The 14,543-nt window shown below is 41.3% G+C and overlaps 1 protein-coding gene across 1 annotated transcript; it reads right to left on the minus strand.

Annotated features, from left to right (window-relative positions):
- Positions 1-3,192: 3,192 nt before the first annotated feature.
- Positions 3,193-4,494, minus strand: LOC138895235 (uncharacterized). Its single transcript, XM_070179907.1, has 3 exons — positions 4,147-4,494; positions 3,660-4,092; positions 3,193-3,299 (listed from the first exon to the last, which is right to left on the minus strand). The coding sequence occupies exons 1-3, from the start codon at positions 4,492-4,494 to the stop codon at positions 3,193-3,195; spliced, it is 888 nt and encodes a 295-aa protein (XP_070036008.1).
- Positions 4,495-14,543: the final 10,049 nt, after the last annotated feature.

Below are 14,543 nucleotides of genomic sequence, written 5' to 3' on the forward strand. Positions count from 1 at the left end.
GTGCGGTCGCATTGCACTTTTGCTGCAACAACCATAATTGTGCGGTCCGCACTTCTTTCAACACTTAGCCACATTTTTGTCCACAGTTCCTGTAAGTCACACTCAGCCCTGTAGCATACTTCAAATCAAGTTAGAATAAAAATAACACCTATCTATCAAAGGAAAAAGAAAATAAACATGGGTTGCCTCCCAAGAAGAGCCTGACTTAACATCGCGACACGACGCAGAATACCATCAATTGAAATGAATGACCGCCAAGATGTGGCTATCTCCAAACTTTCCCAAATAGTGCTTCACCCAGTGACCATTGACTCTAAATACTTCATTATTTTTGTTCTTCAAGTCCAATGCACCAAAAGGTGTCACACCCACAATTTCAAAAGGACCACTCCATTTGGACTTTAGCTTCCCGGGAAACACCCTCAACCTTGAGTTGAACAACAATACAAGATCGCCCATCTTGAACTCTTTGTTCCAAATGTAAATGTCATGAAAATATTTTATGTTTTCTTTGTACAAGGACGAACTTGTGTAGGCATGGTATCATAACTCATCGAATTCATTCAAATGTACAACCCTCAAGTTAGCGGCTACATACCAATCAAGATTCAACTTCTTTAGAGCCCACATGGCCTTGTGCTCAAGTTCTACTGGAAGGTGACAAGCTTTCCCGAATACCAACCGGTATGGTGACATTCCAATAGGTGTTTTGTAAGCCGTCCGATAAGCCTATAATGCATCATCAAGCTTCTTGGACCAATCCGTCCGGTAAGCATTCACTGTTTTGGATAAAATATTCTTTATCTCCCGGTTGGAGACTTTAACTTGACTGCTAGCTTGTGGATAATAGGGAGTCGTGAATTTATGAGTAATACCATACTTGCTAAGGAAAATGTCGAAATCCTTGTTGCAAAAATGTGACCCACCATCGCTTATTATTGCTCGTGGAGTACCAAACCTTGTGAAAATATTCTCCCTCAAGAACGCCACCACACTTCTCGCCTCATTATTGGGTAGAGAAATGACTTCAACCTATTTGGACACATAATACACCGTGACCAAAATGTAGGTATTTCCACAAGAACTCACAAAAGGGCACATAAAGTCAATACTCCACACATCAAAAATATCAATCTCCAAAATGGTAGTGAGAGGCATTTCATTTTTCTTTGAGATTCCACCGGCCCGTTGACATTCATCACATATTTTCACTAGCTCACTAGAATCCTTGTGAAGAGTGGGCCAATAGAAACCGTAATTCAGCACTTTGGCCGCCATTCTTGCTCCACCATGATGACCACCATATGGAAAAGAATGACAAGCTCCAAGAATTTCACCTTACTCTTCTTCCGGTACACATCTTCTAATCACCCCATTCATACAAATACGGAAAAGGTACGGTTCATCCCAATAATTATCTTGACAATCCCATTTGAGCTTCTTCCTTTGGTTTGAAGAGAACTTATCTGGGATGATTCCACATACGAGGAAATTTGCTAGATCCGTAAACCATGGCAAATCTTTCATTGAAATAGCCAAGAGTTGCTCATCGGGGAAAGAGTCATTGATTTCAAGGCCATCATGTAACCTCTCCTCCTCCTCCAAACGAGACAAGTGGTCCACCACTTGGTTTTTACTTCCTTTTCTATCTTAGATGTCAATATCAAACTCTTGCAACAAAATCACCCATCTCATAAACCGAGCTTTGGAGTCATTATTGCTTATCAGATAACGAAGCATCACATGATCCATGTGGACAATGAATTTTGCACCCATCAAGTACGGGCGAAACTTCTCAATTGCAAACATAATGGTAAGGAGCTCTTTCCCCGTAACGGTGTAGTTGACTAGGGCACTATTCATGATCTTACTAGCATAGTAGACCGGATGAAAAATTTTGTTAATGCATTTTCCCAAAACAACCTCAACCGCTATGTCATTTGCATCACACATGAGTTCAAAAGGGACACTCTAATTTGGAGCGATGATGATGGGAGTAGTTGTCAACTTGAACTTTAACAATTCAAAATCTCTCATGCAATCATCATTGAAGTTGAGCTTAGCATCTTTCTCTAGAAGCTTGCACAACAGATTCACCACCTTAGAGAAATCTTTGATGAAGCGCCGGTAGAAACCCGCGTGGCCTAAGAAACTCCGCATACCCTTTAGCGAAGTTGGAGGTGGAAGCTTAGAAATCACCTCAATCTTTGCCTTGTAAACTTCAATTCCATTCTTTGAGATTTTGTGGCCAAGGACAATGCCTTCCTCGACCATGAAATGACACTTCTCCCAATTGAGCACCAAATTTGTGTCTTCACATCTTGCCAACTCTTTAATCCAAATTTGCAATACAATCATCAAAAGAATCTCCAACCACCGAGAAGTCATCCATGAAAACTTCAAGGTAGTCCTCCGCCAAGTCTGTGAAAATAGCCATCATACACCTTTGAAAAGTCGTCGGTGCATTGTACAAACCAAATGGCATCCACATGAAGGTGAAAGTATCATAGGGGCATATAAAGGTTATTTTCTCTTGATCCTCAGGAGCAATAATAATTTGATTGTAGCCCAAATTCCCATCAATAAAGCAATAAAAATCACGACCGGACAATCTATCAAGCATTTGATCTAAGAAAGGAAGTGGAAAATGATCCTTCTTTGTGACTTTGTTGAGCTTGCGATAGTCCATACACACCCTACATTCGTTCACCGTTCTTGTAGGGATCAACTCATTCTTGTCATTGGTGACCATCATCATGCCCCCTTCTTTTGGACACATTGAACCGAATAAGTCCATGAACTATCAGAGATGGGGTAGACAATTCCGACATCCAACCACTTGATGATCTCCTTATTGACAACTTCTTGCATAGCCTCATTGAGTCTCCTTTGATGTTCAATATATGATTTGGCGCCTTCCTACAAGTTGATCTTATGTATGCAAAATACGGGGTTTATCCACCGAATATCCACCAAAGTCCACCCAATATCCTTCTTCCTCTTTTGTAGCACCGCCAAAGTGGAGTCTACCTACACGTTAGTCAACAAGAGAAAAGAATAGCTGGTAAAGTAGAACAAGGACCAAAAAATTCATACCGAAGATGTGGAGGTAATGGCTTCAACTCCAAGATCCAAGAACAATTTTCGGGGTGCATAGTTGTACAACCTCATTCCTTGCAAAGAGTTCACACATTACATGAAGCCATCCATATCGTCATCATCAAAGTTAAGAAAGACGGCCTCCAACATATCACCCACATTGATCATAGCATTTGGATCATCAACAATAACACTGGTCACTAAATTCACAAAAGAGCACACAACATTGCTATTCGGTTACCGCATTGACTTTCACACATGGAAAACCACTTTTTCATCACCAATCCAGAAGGTAAGTTCTCCAGCTTCAACATCACAAAGAGCCTTCCCAGTAGCAAGGAAAGGTCTTCCAAGAATAATCGGCACCTCATAATTAGCTTCACAATCTAGAATGACAAAATCCGCCGGAAGAATAAATTTATTAACACGAACCAAGACATCTTCAATCACTCCCAAAGGTCTCTTCATAGTACGATCGGCCATTTGAAATCTCATAGAGGTGGGTCTTGGTTGCGCAAATCCCAAGGGCTTAAAAACTGAATAGGGCATCAAATTGATACTTGCCCCAAGATCACAAAGAGCTTTTTCAAACTTGGCATTTCCAATTGTACAAGGAATCGTGAATGCACCGGGATCTTCCAACTTAGGAGCCATTGAGTGCACAATTGCACTCACTTGATGAGTGACTTTGATGGTATCATTATTCATTAACCGTTTCTTTGTCATGAGATCCTTCATAAACTTTTCATAGCCTAGCATTTGTTCCCAAGCTTCAACTAATGGCACATTGATTGAGAGACTCTTCATCATTTGAATGAACTTCTTGAATTGATTCTCTCCATTTTGCTTGGCAAGTCTTTGAGGGTATGGAGGTAGAGGCTTAAGCAATGGTGCCTTAGCCTTTTGCACTACCAGCTCCGATATGTCAATAATCTGATCCCTAGACGGGTTCACCTCCTCTTGAGTCTCTTCCACACTATCATCAATATCAATCTGAACTTTATCATTTGATTGCACCACATTGTTCGGGACCTCTTCTTCTTGTACCACTTTCTCATCATCCACAAGTTGCCTTTGACTTGAGGTAGATGCATTCCAACCTCTTCCACTTCTTGTAGTAACGGTCATGGCATGCTCCGTGTTGTTTCCACCCTTTGGGTTTACTACCGTATCACTTGGTAGTGCCCCTTTAGTATGAGAATTTAGAGCTTGAGAGATTTTCTCCATTTGAATTTCTAAGCTGCGGATCGATGTGTTGTGTGAGGCAATTTGGGCATCCGAATCGGCATTCTTTTCCATCATTTGCTTTAACATATTCTCAATACGCCCAATCTCATTGTTTGAAGAACTTGGACCATAGGAAGGATAAAGAGGCTTGCTCAATTGTTGATACATCGGGGGCCTTTGAAAATCCGACTCCCGGCTGCCTTGATTATTATTACATCCACCTTGATTGTTACCCCCCTCCACCCTCCCCCCCCCCCCGAATTTTCTTGATAGTTGTTGTTATGCCAATTCCCTTGATTGTTGCCACCACTCCAATTTTCTTGGTTGTTAGAATTCTAATTTCCTTGATTATCTTGAGGTCGCCATTGTTGTTGGTTTGGGACTTGGAAGTTGTTTCTTTGCCCTTGAAAGTTGATCACATATTGCACCTCATCTTTTTATTCATTGTAAAAATCATCTCGATCAAAACCACTTTCCTCTTGCGCATAATTCTACCCTCGATTTTTCACTTGTGGACCTTTGATCCTTCTTTTATTTACCATCATGTACACCCCTTCCATGGCATTAACTTGCTTAGGATTTTGCACTTATCGAAGTTAAGCCTTTGCTAGTTGATTCATGATGGTAGTTAATTCGGCAATGGCTTGCCCATGGTCATGCAACTCTTTGTCAAGGTGGATCACGTTTGGATCACCTTGTGGAACATTAGCCCGGGATTGCCACGCCGATGATGTTTTCACCATTTCATCCAAAATCTCACACGCCTTCGCATACGGCGTAGTCATAAAGTTACCACCGGCAAGTTGATTCACTACACATTGGTTGGCTGTGTTAATTCCACGATAGAAGATTTGTTGAATCATGGTTTCCGTCATATCATTGTTGGGACATTCCTTGACCATTGTTCCGCCAACTCATCCCAAGTGTGAATAGAATGGTTTGGCAATCGTTCCAATCAATTTGAGGCTTTCCCCCGTATAGAGAAGGTAAAAAGCCTTAGCCTCAATGCATCTTCGGAGACATTTGTTTGTTTGCTCCTCCCAACAAGTGTCCACAAATTCCTTCAAATATTTGTACGTATTTTGACTTGGAGCACCGGTGAAGAAACCACGTTGCTCTAACAAAGTGAGCATCATATTGGTGATTTGAAAGTTACCCGCCCTAATATGGGGAAGGACTTTTACACTAGCATATCCTTCATTGGGTAATACCCGGTGTGGAGCCGCTCGTGGTGGAGGTGGGGGTGGAGCGGGAACATTATCATGAGGCACTTGGACTCTTCTATTGGCTTGATGTTCAAGAGGAACCTCATCAATTTGATCATCCTCGATGTCCACATCCCCCAAAGGTAAATTTTCGTGTTCATTGTTCGCCATGGTTGTACCTACGATTTCTCAAACAAGTTAGTAACACGGAAGGAAAAGAAGATATTCCAAAAATATGCCCAAATATATAGCTAACACCGTTTTAACTCCCCGGCAACGACGCCAAAAATTGATCAACAACATACCTTAATAACATATATGACACGGTCGTATGCAATAATAGTTACCCAACTAGGAGTCGGGGTCGAATCAACTAGGAGTTATGATGGGAGTTAGGAGTATATATTTGAAGCAAGCAAATGGGCTATCTAGATTGCACTTCCACAATACAATTTTGTTTTCTACTTCTACTGTTAATCTAATGATTGCAAGATAAAGGAAATAGAATAGAGATAAATATTTTTAAGGTTTTCCAATTGGGTAAAAGGCCTAGCGTTGTGACCATAACCTAGGTGTTTGCCTAATGGGGTAAACACGCTAATGCTTATTTTGTTGATTGGGGTGTATTATAACTCACAACTCTACACTACCCATTCAATACCTCTCGGTTAGAGAGTGGTTTTACCCAATTTGGCTTCCTCAAGATCAAATGGGTATCAACCAAAACCATTGATAAGAGTTTAAGTCAGGTTATTACTATCTCTAGGTTGAACCCTTTAATTGGGTTAAGCAATCTCTCAATTGATCCAATTCCTTGTTAACTAAGTTATGCTAGACTATGTCCCTCTTTCTCAAGTAGAGATTAAGTCAAATAGGCATGAATTAATATTTGCAACTATTAATTCTAAAATTAAGCATGAACTAAGCTAAATAATCAACACCCAATCATAAACAAGCACTAAATTAGATACCCATAAGGTTTACACACTAGGGTTGGGTCACAACCCTAGTAAGAGTCTAGCTACTTATAATGAAAATTGCAGAATATAGAGAAGAAAAGCTAATTAAGCTCGTAATGGAAGATTAAAATAATGAAATCTAATGTAAAAATACCTAAAGTAGTAAAGAAAAATGGCTACAACAGCTCCAGATGTTCAAAAGTTGACCTAATTTTGTGAAACTCATCTATTTATACAGGGCAAAAAATCTAGGATAAAAATACCCCTCGGGAGGTTCTGCGACCGCATAATTCCATGTGCGGTCCCCAGATTTCTTTAGCTGATAGGAAGTGGAGTTCTGCGGCCACACATTTCTGAACTAGGTCGCGAAGCAATCTTCTGCTGGTGTATATTTTTGGATTGCGGCCAGAAGGCAATCTTCTGTAGCCGCACAATTATTGTGCAGTTCGCAATGCATAAAGGCTCTTGGACTTGGTCTTTTCGCATACTCTCTGATCTTTGAATCTTAGTCTAGTTCCGCGGTCGCACGTTGCTGAAAGGTCTCCTAAATATTTCTTCTTGTTTTGTGGCCGCAGATGGAATTCTGCAGTCTTCAATCTCTTCTGCGGATTACACATTTGTGCTTTTGCACCCTTTATTGCCTTGTGCTTCGGGACACACCTTTTTTAGTCGGATTTCATCTCGGGAGACCAAACTTCCAGCATTCATGCAATTTTGCATAATTTCATTAGTTCCGCGAACACAATTCAATACTTTCGGACTAAAACAAAAGCTAAAAGGTGCTAATAAGCAGTCAAAATCCCCACTTATCACTCTTCGATTATAATATCTTTTCATTCTCTGCTTTTGGACTGCCATTCTTATATACGCCAAGTCCCTGCGCTCATCGAGTAGCTCCAAGATGATTAATATTGCCTAGTTGTTTGTCTCTTCATTTGCTTGGAAATATCTCAAGGTGGGCTCCCCTACTTCCACCAAGATTAAGGCTTCTGCTCCGTACATAAGGGAATCATGAGTTTCTCCTGTGCTTGGTTTGGCCGTTGTTCGGTACATCCATAGCACTCCAGGCAGTTCCTCAGGCCATTTACCTTTGTCCGCTTCCAACCTCTTCTTGGGATTTTGTATAATCACTTTGTTCGTTGATTTCTCTTGACCATTTGCGCTCGGATGATAGGGCGAAGACGTGATACTTTTGATTTTCAAGTCTTCAAGGAACTTTGTGATCTTTGCGCCAATAAATTGTGGCCCGTTATCGCAGGCTATCTCTTTTGGTATTCCAAATTTGCAAATAATGTTATCCAACAAAAAATCCACCATCTCGCGTTCGCCGATCTTCTGATAAGGACATGCTTCAACCTACTTAGAAAAATAGTCAGTTAAAATTAAAAGAAATCTTACCTTACCAAGGGCCGGCGGCAGTGGTCCGACGATATCCATTCCCTACACATGAACGATCATGGAGATGGAACTGAGTGTAATGGTTCTACTGGTTGATGTACCAGTGGTGAGTAGCATTGACACTTATCGCATTTTTGCACGAAAGCTTTGGCATCTTGTTCCATTCGGGGCCAATAGTATCTTGCCTTTATCAGTCTTAGTACTAAGGAGTATGTACCCGAATGATTTCCACATATCCCTTCGTGAACTTCTCGCATAACATAATTAGCTTCGGAGGCTCCCAAGCATTGGGCAGCGGGCCTTGAAAAGATTTCATATACAGCTGGCCTTCTTTGAATCTATATCGCACTTCTTTGACTCGCAGTGCCCGGGATGCCTTGGAGTCTTCGGGCAACTTTATGTGTTTGAAATAATCAATGATCTTATTCCTCTAGTTCCAGACCAAATTAGTCGTATTCACCTCATAGTAGCTATTTGCGTCCAGAATTGACTACATGAGTTGCACTACCGTCCCGGAATCTGATCCCTTTATTTCTGTTGATGAACTGAGGTTAGCTAATACATCCGCTTATGTGTTTTCTTCCCTTGGGATATACGTAATTGACCACTCCCAGAATCGAGCAAGCAGAGTCTGAACCTTCACCACGTATTATTGCATATGCTCCTCTTTGGTTTCGAAGATCCTGTAGACTTAATTTACCACCAGCTGGGAGTCGCATTTGACTTTTATGACCTCAGAATCTAGTCCCCGGGCCAATTCAAGTCCTGCAATCAAAGCTTCATACTCTGCTTCGTGTTACTCAAAGGGACCATTCTTATGGCCTTTCTTAGGCTTTCTCCCGAAGGCGTTATTAATAATGTGCCAAACCGGACCCCATTACGTTGGAAGCTCCATCCATAAATAAGGTCCAAACTCCCAATGTTGATTCTGACACTATCACTGCTTCTTTGGTTGCCCGAGGCAGCAATCCTAGACTAAAATCGGCCACAAAGTCGGCCAAAACTTGTGACTTAATATCAATCCTAGGCTTATACTCTATGTAAAATTCACTCATTTCGACGGCCCATTTGGCCAATCTACCCGAGAGTTCGGGTTTGTGAATGATATTCCGCGGGTGAAAGGTGGTCACCATATGTAACGACCCGATCGGTCGTTCTGAGTATTACAACCCCGTTCTCCTATTTACTGATCAATTTATGCTTTATAGTTGTTATGTGACTCGCCGGGGTGATTGGTTCGGGTCTGGGGAGGTTTTGGAATGAATTGGAACACTTAGTTCCAAGGTTTAAAGTTTAGGTTAAAATAGTGGCCGAATATCAACTTATGTGTAAACGACCCTGGAATAGAGTTTTGATGATTTCAATAGCTATGTATGGTGATTTTGGACTTAGGAGCGCGTCCGAAAAATTATTTGGAATCCCGTAGCTAAATCAGGCTTGAAATGGCTAAAATAGAAACTTATGTTTGGTAGTTTGACCAAAGAGTTGACTTTTTGATATCGGGGTCGAAATGCGAGTTTGAAAATTAGAATACCTCTGTTATATCATTTATGACTTGTATGCAGAATTTGAGGTCAATCGGACTTGATTTGATAGGTTTCGACGTTGAATGTAGAAGTTAAAATTTTTTAATTTCATTAAGCTTGAATTGGGGTGTGATTCGTGGTTTTACCATTGTTGGAGGTGATTTGAGGGTTCGACTAAGTTCGTGTGATGTTTTGGGAGTTGATAGTATGTTTGGTTGAAGCCCCGAGGGCCTCAGGTGAGTTTCGGATGGTTAACGGAATGAATTTTGAAATTGAAACTTGGCTGGAATTTTCCGATGTTTGTGTCTGGTTTCCTTCTTCGCTTTCGCGAGTGGGTTCTCGCGTTCGCGGAGGGGAAACTTGAGGCATGTAAGATTTGCTCTTAACGTTCGCGAGAGGGGTATCGCGTTCGCGAAGCGGAGTTAGGGGCAGGCGAGGTTGTTCATCGCGTTCGCGATTGGGTATCGCATTCGCGAACGGGAAAACAGCTGGAGTGGATTTTTGCCTTCGCATTCGTGAAGGTTCGCCCGGTAAAGCATCGCATTCGCGAGCTGTGTCTCGCGTTCGCGAAGGGCAATGTTTGGACAGCACAATTTTGTGCTTCGCGAACGCTAGGGCCCTGTCGCATTCGCGAAGAAGGAATGCCTGGACAAAATGTTTAAGTTCTGATTTTCTATTTTTGACGGATTAGAGCTCGGGAAGAGGCGATTTTTGGGAGATTTTTAAGTAAAACAACGGGGTAAGTGTTTTTAACTCATTATTGATCAAATTACCCGAATCCATGGTTGTTTTTAACATTTAATGGGTGAATAAAGTTGGAAAGCTTAGAAAACCCTCTTGATTTAATTTGAAGATTTGAGGGTTGTGTTGATGTCGGAATTAGGTAAAATTGGCATGGTTAGACTCGTGGTTTAATGGGCTTTCGGATTTTGTAACTTTTTTCGGATTCCGAGACGTGATTTTTGGGTGTAATTTCGGATTTTGATGGTAAAATTTGTATTTTCATATGGAATCAATTCCTATAATTTTTATTGACTGAATTGGATTATTTGTGGCTAGATTCGAGGCGTTTGGAGGCCGATTCGTGAGGCAAAGGCATTGCAGAATAAATAATTACACAATTTAAGATAAGTAACAGTTCTAAATTTGGTCCTGAGGGTATGAAACCCCGGATTATGTGTTATGTGACTGGCTTTGAGGTGTCGCACATGATAGGTGACGGGCGTGTGGGCGTGCACCATAGGAATTGTGACTTGGTAAATTTCATGGAACTGTGTAGTTGAATAATCTGTTGATATCTGTATATTTTTCCACGTACTTAGAGAAATTAATCTATAAATCATGTTTAAACTATGTGTTGACATTGTTGGGATCCATAGAGGTCGTGTACATGTTGAATTATCTGCTAAATTATTGTTTCATACTCAGTCACGATTTTTACTCACATATTACATCTAAGTCTCTCTTATTCATTATTGATGCATCATATCATTGATGGTTGGGTTGCTTATCATAATTTTTGAGAGCCCGAGAGACTGGAAAGGTTGATGACTGAGTGAGGTCGAGGGCCTGATTGTGAGGATATTTATAAGATTGGGTTGCACGCCGCAACATATTTCATTGTTATATGCCACGATTGACTTGTTATAATGCTTGGGCTGAAGAAGCCCCTCCGGAGTCTGTACACACCCCCAGTGAGCGCAGGTACCTACTGAGTGCGAGTGCCGAGTGTTGAGTGATTGAGAGGAATGAGTGACTGTGAGGAAAGAGTGACTGTGAGGTTGGAGTGAATGGGAGGACTGAGTGTCTGTTACTCTAAGAGGATGCATTGATTTCGTTATTACTGCATTTCAGCTGTCATATATCACTGTTTTGGAAATTTCTGAAATACATTATCTTTTGTTTCAGTCGAAGTCGATATGAAATTACTATGGAATTTTAAATGTTGAACTTGAGAACATGCCTACCCTTTTATGTTGAAAATTACCATATTTGAACTTAGCTATGAATCTCGTCACTACTTTCAGTTCTTATTTATTATTGTTACTTACTGAGTTGGTTGTACTCATACTATACCCTGCACTTTGTGTGCAGATCCAGGTGATCCCGGACATAGTGGGTGTTGATTCTTTGGCACAATTAATTTTTCGGAGATTCAGAGGTCGTTGTTGTGTTTCGCAGACCTTGTCTCTCCTTCTCTATCTTCTTATTTACTGTATTTGGTCTCAGACTATTATAGATCATGTTTTTTAGACTTGTGAGGTATAGCTGCTCATGTACTCTATGACACCCCGATAGTTGGGAATTCCGCATTATGTTTTGGGTTTTCTATCCCGGTTATGAGAACTTTTACTATTAAAACTGCTTTAAATTCATTCTTGTTAAAAGTGTTGGAAATATTTGTGAGAAATCGGCTTGTCTAGTACCACGTTAGGCGCCATCACGATAGGTTGGAATTTTGGGTTGTGACACCACAATTATCGGGTAACATTGGAAGTAAGGCCTTAGCTTCCGAGCGGCGATTACGAGAGCTAAGGCCAGCTTCTCCAAGTGCGGGTAGTGAGTTTCTGCTCCCGTTAAAATTATACTAACGTAATAAATGGGAGATTGCGTACCTTCGTCCTCTCAGACTAAAATGGCGCTTACCGCTATCTCCAAGACTGTTAGGTAGATTAACAGTGTTTCACCTTCCTTCGGCTTTGATAGTAACAGAGGGCTTGACAAGTACCTTTTCAAATCTCTCAAAGCCTGTTGAATTCCAGAGTCCATTCGAAATTATTTTTCTTTTTGAGCAACGCGAAGAAATGGTGGCATTTCTCTGATGACCGGGAAATTAACCTGCTTAAAGAGGCCAATCTCCCTGTGAGCCTTTGAACTTCTTTCATGCTTGATAGCTGGTTCGGGATGTCTTCGATGGCTTTAATCTTATCGGGGTTAACCTCAATTTCTCTTTGTGATACCAGAAATCCTAGGAACTTGCAAGATCTGACCCCGAACGCGCGCTTCCCGGGGTTAAGCTTCATGTTATGATTCCTTAGGATATCAAAAGTTTCTTGCAAATTTTTAAGATGATCACCTGCCTTTAAAGACTTAACAAGTATTTCGTCTATATAACTTCCATGGTTTTCCCTATCTGTTTTTCAAACATATTGTTTACGAGTCGTTAATAAGTGGCTCCGGCGTTCTTTAGCCCGAAGGGCATCATACTATAGAAGTATGTGCCAAATTTCGTTATGAACGAAGTTTTTTCTTGATCCTCCAGGTTCATCTTAATTTGGTTGTACCCGAAATAAGCATTGAAGAAACTAATTAACTCGTGCCCAGTCGTTGCATCAATCATTTGATCGATGTTTGCCAGTGGGAAGGAGTCCTTTGGGCATGCCTTATTAAAGTCCTTATAGTCTACGCACATACAAAATTTATTGTTCTTCTTAGGAACTACTACTACATTAGCTAGCCAGTCTGGATACTTTACCTCTCGGATCGAACCGATATCAAGTAGACTAGCTACCTCTTCTTTGACGAATTTATTCCTGGCCTCCGCAATAGGGAGTTTCTTTTGTCTTAACGGAGGGATGTTGGGATCCAAGCTTAACTTGTGTATGGCCACTTCCATTGGGATACCTGTCATATCCATATGCGACCATGCAAAACAATCGGCATTATACTTAAGAAATTTAATAAATCCAGACCTGAACTCGGGGTGAAGTCCTGTCCCCAAGTGTAATTTCCTCTCCAAGAACCTTTCAAATAATGCAACTTGCTCGAGCTCTTTCGTTGTAGACTTCGTTGCGTCCCTCTCTTCTAGTACCTAGAAATATCTTGGCACATGATATGATTTTGACGTTTCTTCCCCCTGGTTAACTTCACTTAATTTGGGAGCAGGCGCTGGTTCCTGTAATTGCCATGCCACATGCTCCTTCCCTTTGCTACTGGATACCGAAATCGTATTCATCTCCCTTGCCATTGGTTGGTCGCCCTTTATCTGTTTGATCCCTTCGAAAGTTGGGAATTCCAACAACTGATGATATGTTGATGGTACGACCCTCATCTCGTGCAACAACGGTCTTCCTAGAATAATGTTATAACCCATATCATCGTCCACAACCTCGAAAAGGGTTGTCCTCAATACCCCTTCGGTATTTATGGGCAGCAGGATCTCTCATCGGGTCGTTATGAATGTGAGGTTGAACCCAGCGAGGAATTTTATGGCCACAATGATGCTTCCAGTAAGTTTGGCTTGCTCCAATACCCTCCATTTTATGATATTGGGCGAACTTCCTAGATCTACCAGAACACATTTAATTTTAAAATCTAGTACATTTAATAAAATTATGCGTCGTTGTGCAGTAGCAACAGTCTGTTTGCGTCCTCCTACGTGAAAGTGATGTAGTCTTCAATGACTTTCCAGAGTCTCTTGCCATGGGTTACTGATACCTTCGTCTTCTTTGTTGCCGATAAGGTAACCTCATTGATCTCATTCCCCTCGAAGATCATATTGATCATCTGGCGCGGGAGATCTTCTCCTGTTTTTGAGGGCTCCGCATTATCACGGTTGCGGCCGTAATTGTTTTTGGCCCAGTCACTTAAGAATTCTTTGAGATGGCCATTTTTTAGCAGTGCGATGGTAGGCTAGAATCACGTGTTTTAGTTGTAGTTTGCACTCTAATTATTGCATTGTACTTGCATTTGAGCTTGAATGGTAGTGTATTGCACTTATTAGGTGTTTGATGCCTTGCAGGAAGCGATTCTGAGCTAAAAAGATATCCGGGAGCTAAATTGAACAAGTTGGAGCTTTGAAGTATGAGTAAAATCCCAAGGGATTAAACTGGGATCGTATTCGGGGGTCGAGGACCGAGTCTAGATATCAAAAATCGACGAAACGAAGTTACTCTATAAAGTTTGCACTGTCGCGGCGCATGGGGCGACGCGGATGTGTATTTCTACTGCTGCCCGTCAGAACCTGCTCTTTGAACTTTCCCACAAGCGCCCTGTATGGGGCGGCGCGACTGTGAAATTTTCTCATAGTATTTGTCCTGTTTCGGCTAGGAAAAGGTATTTTTTCCTGGGCCCACTCCTACATGGTATAAATACACCAAAAAGATATTTTTGAAGGGACTGTTTGACCT

Source organism: Nicotiana tomentosiformis, chromosome 7 (genome assembly GCF_000390325.3).
Source record: "Nicotiana tomentosiformis chromosome 7, ASM39032v3, whole genome shotgun sequence".
Taxonomy (NCBI): Eukaryota; Viridiplantae; Streptophyta; class Magnoliopsida; order Solanales; family Solanaceae; genus Nicotiana; species Nicotiana tomentosiformis.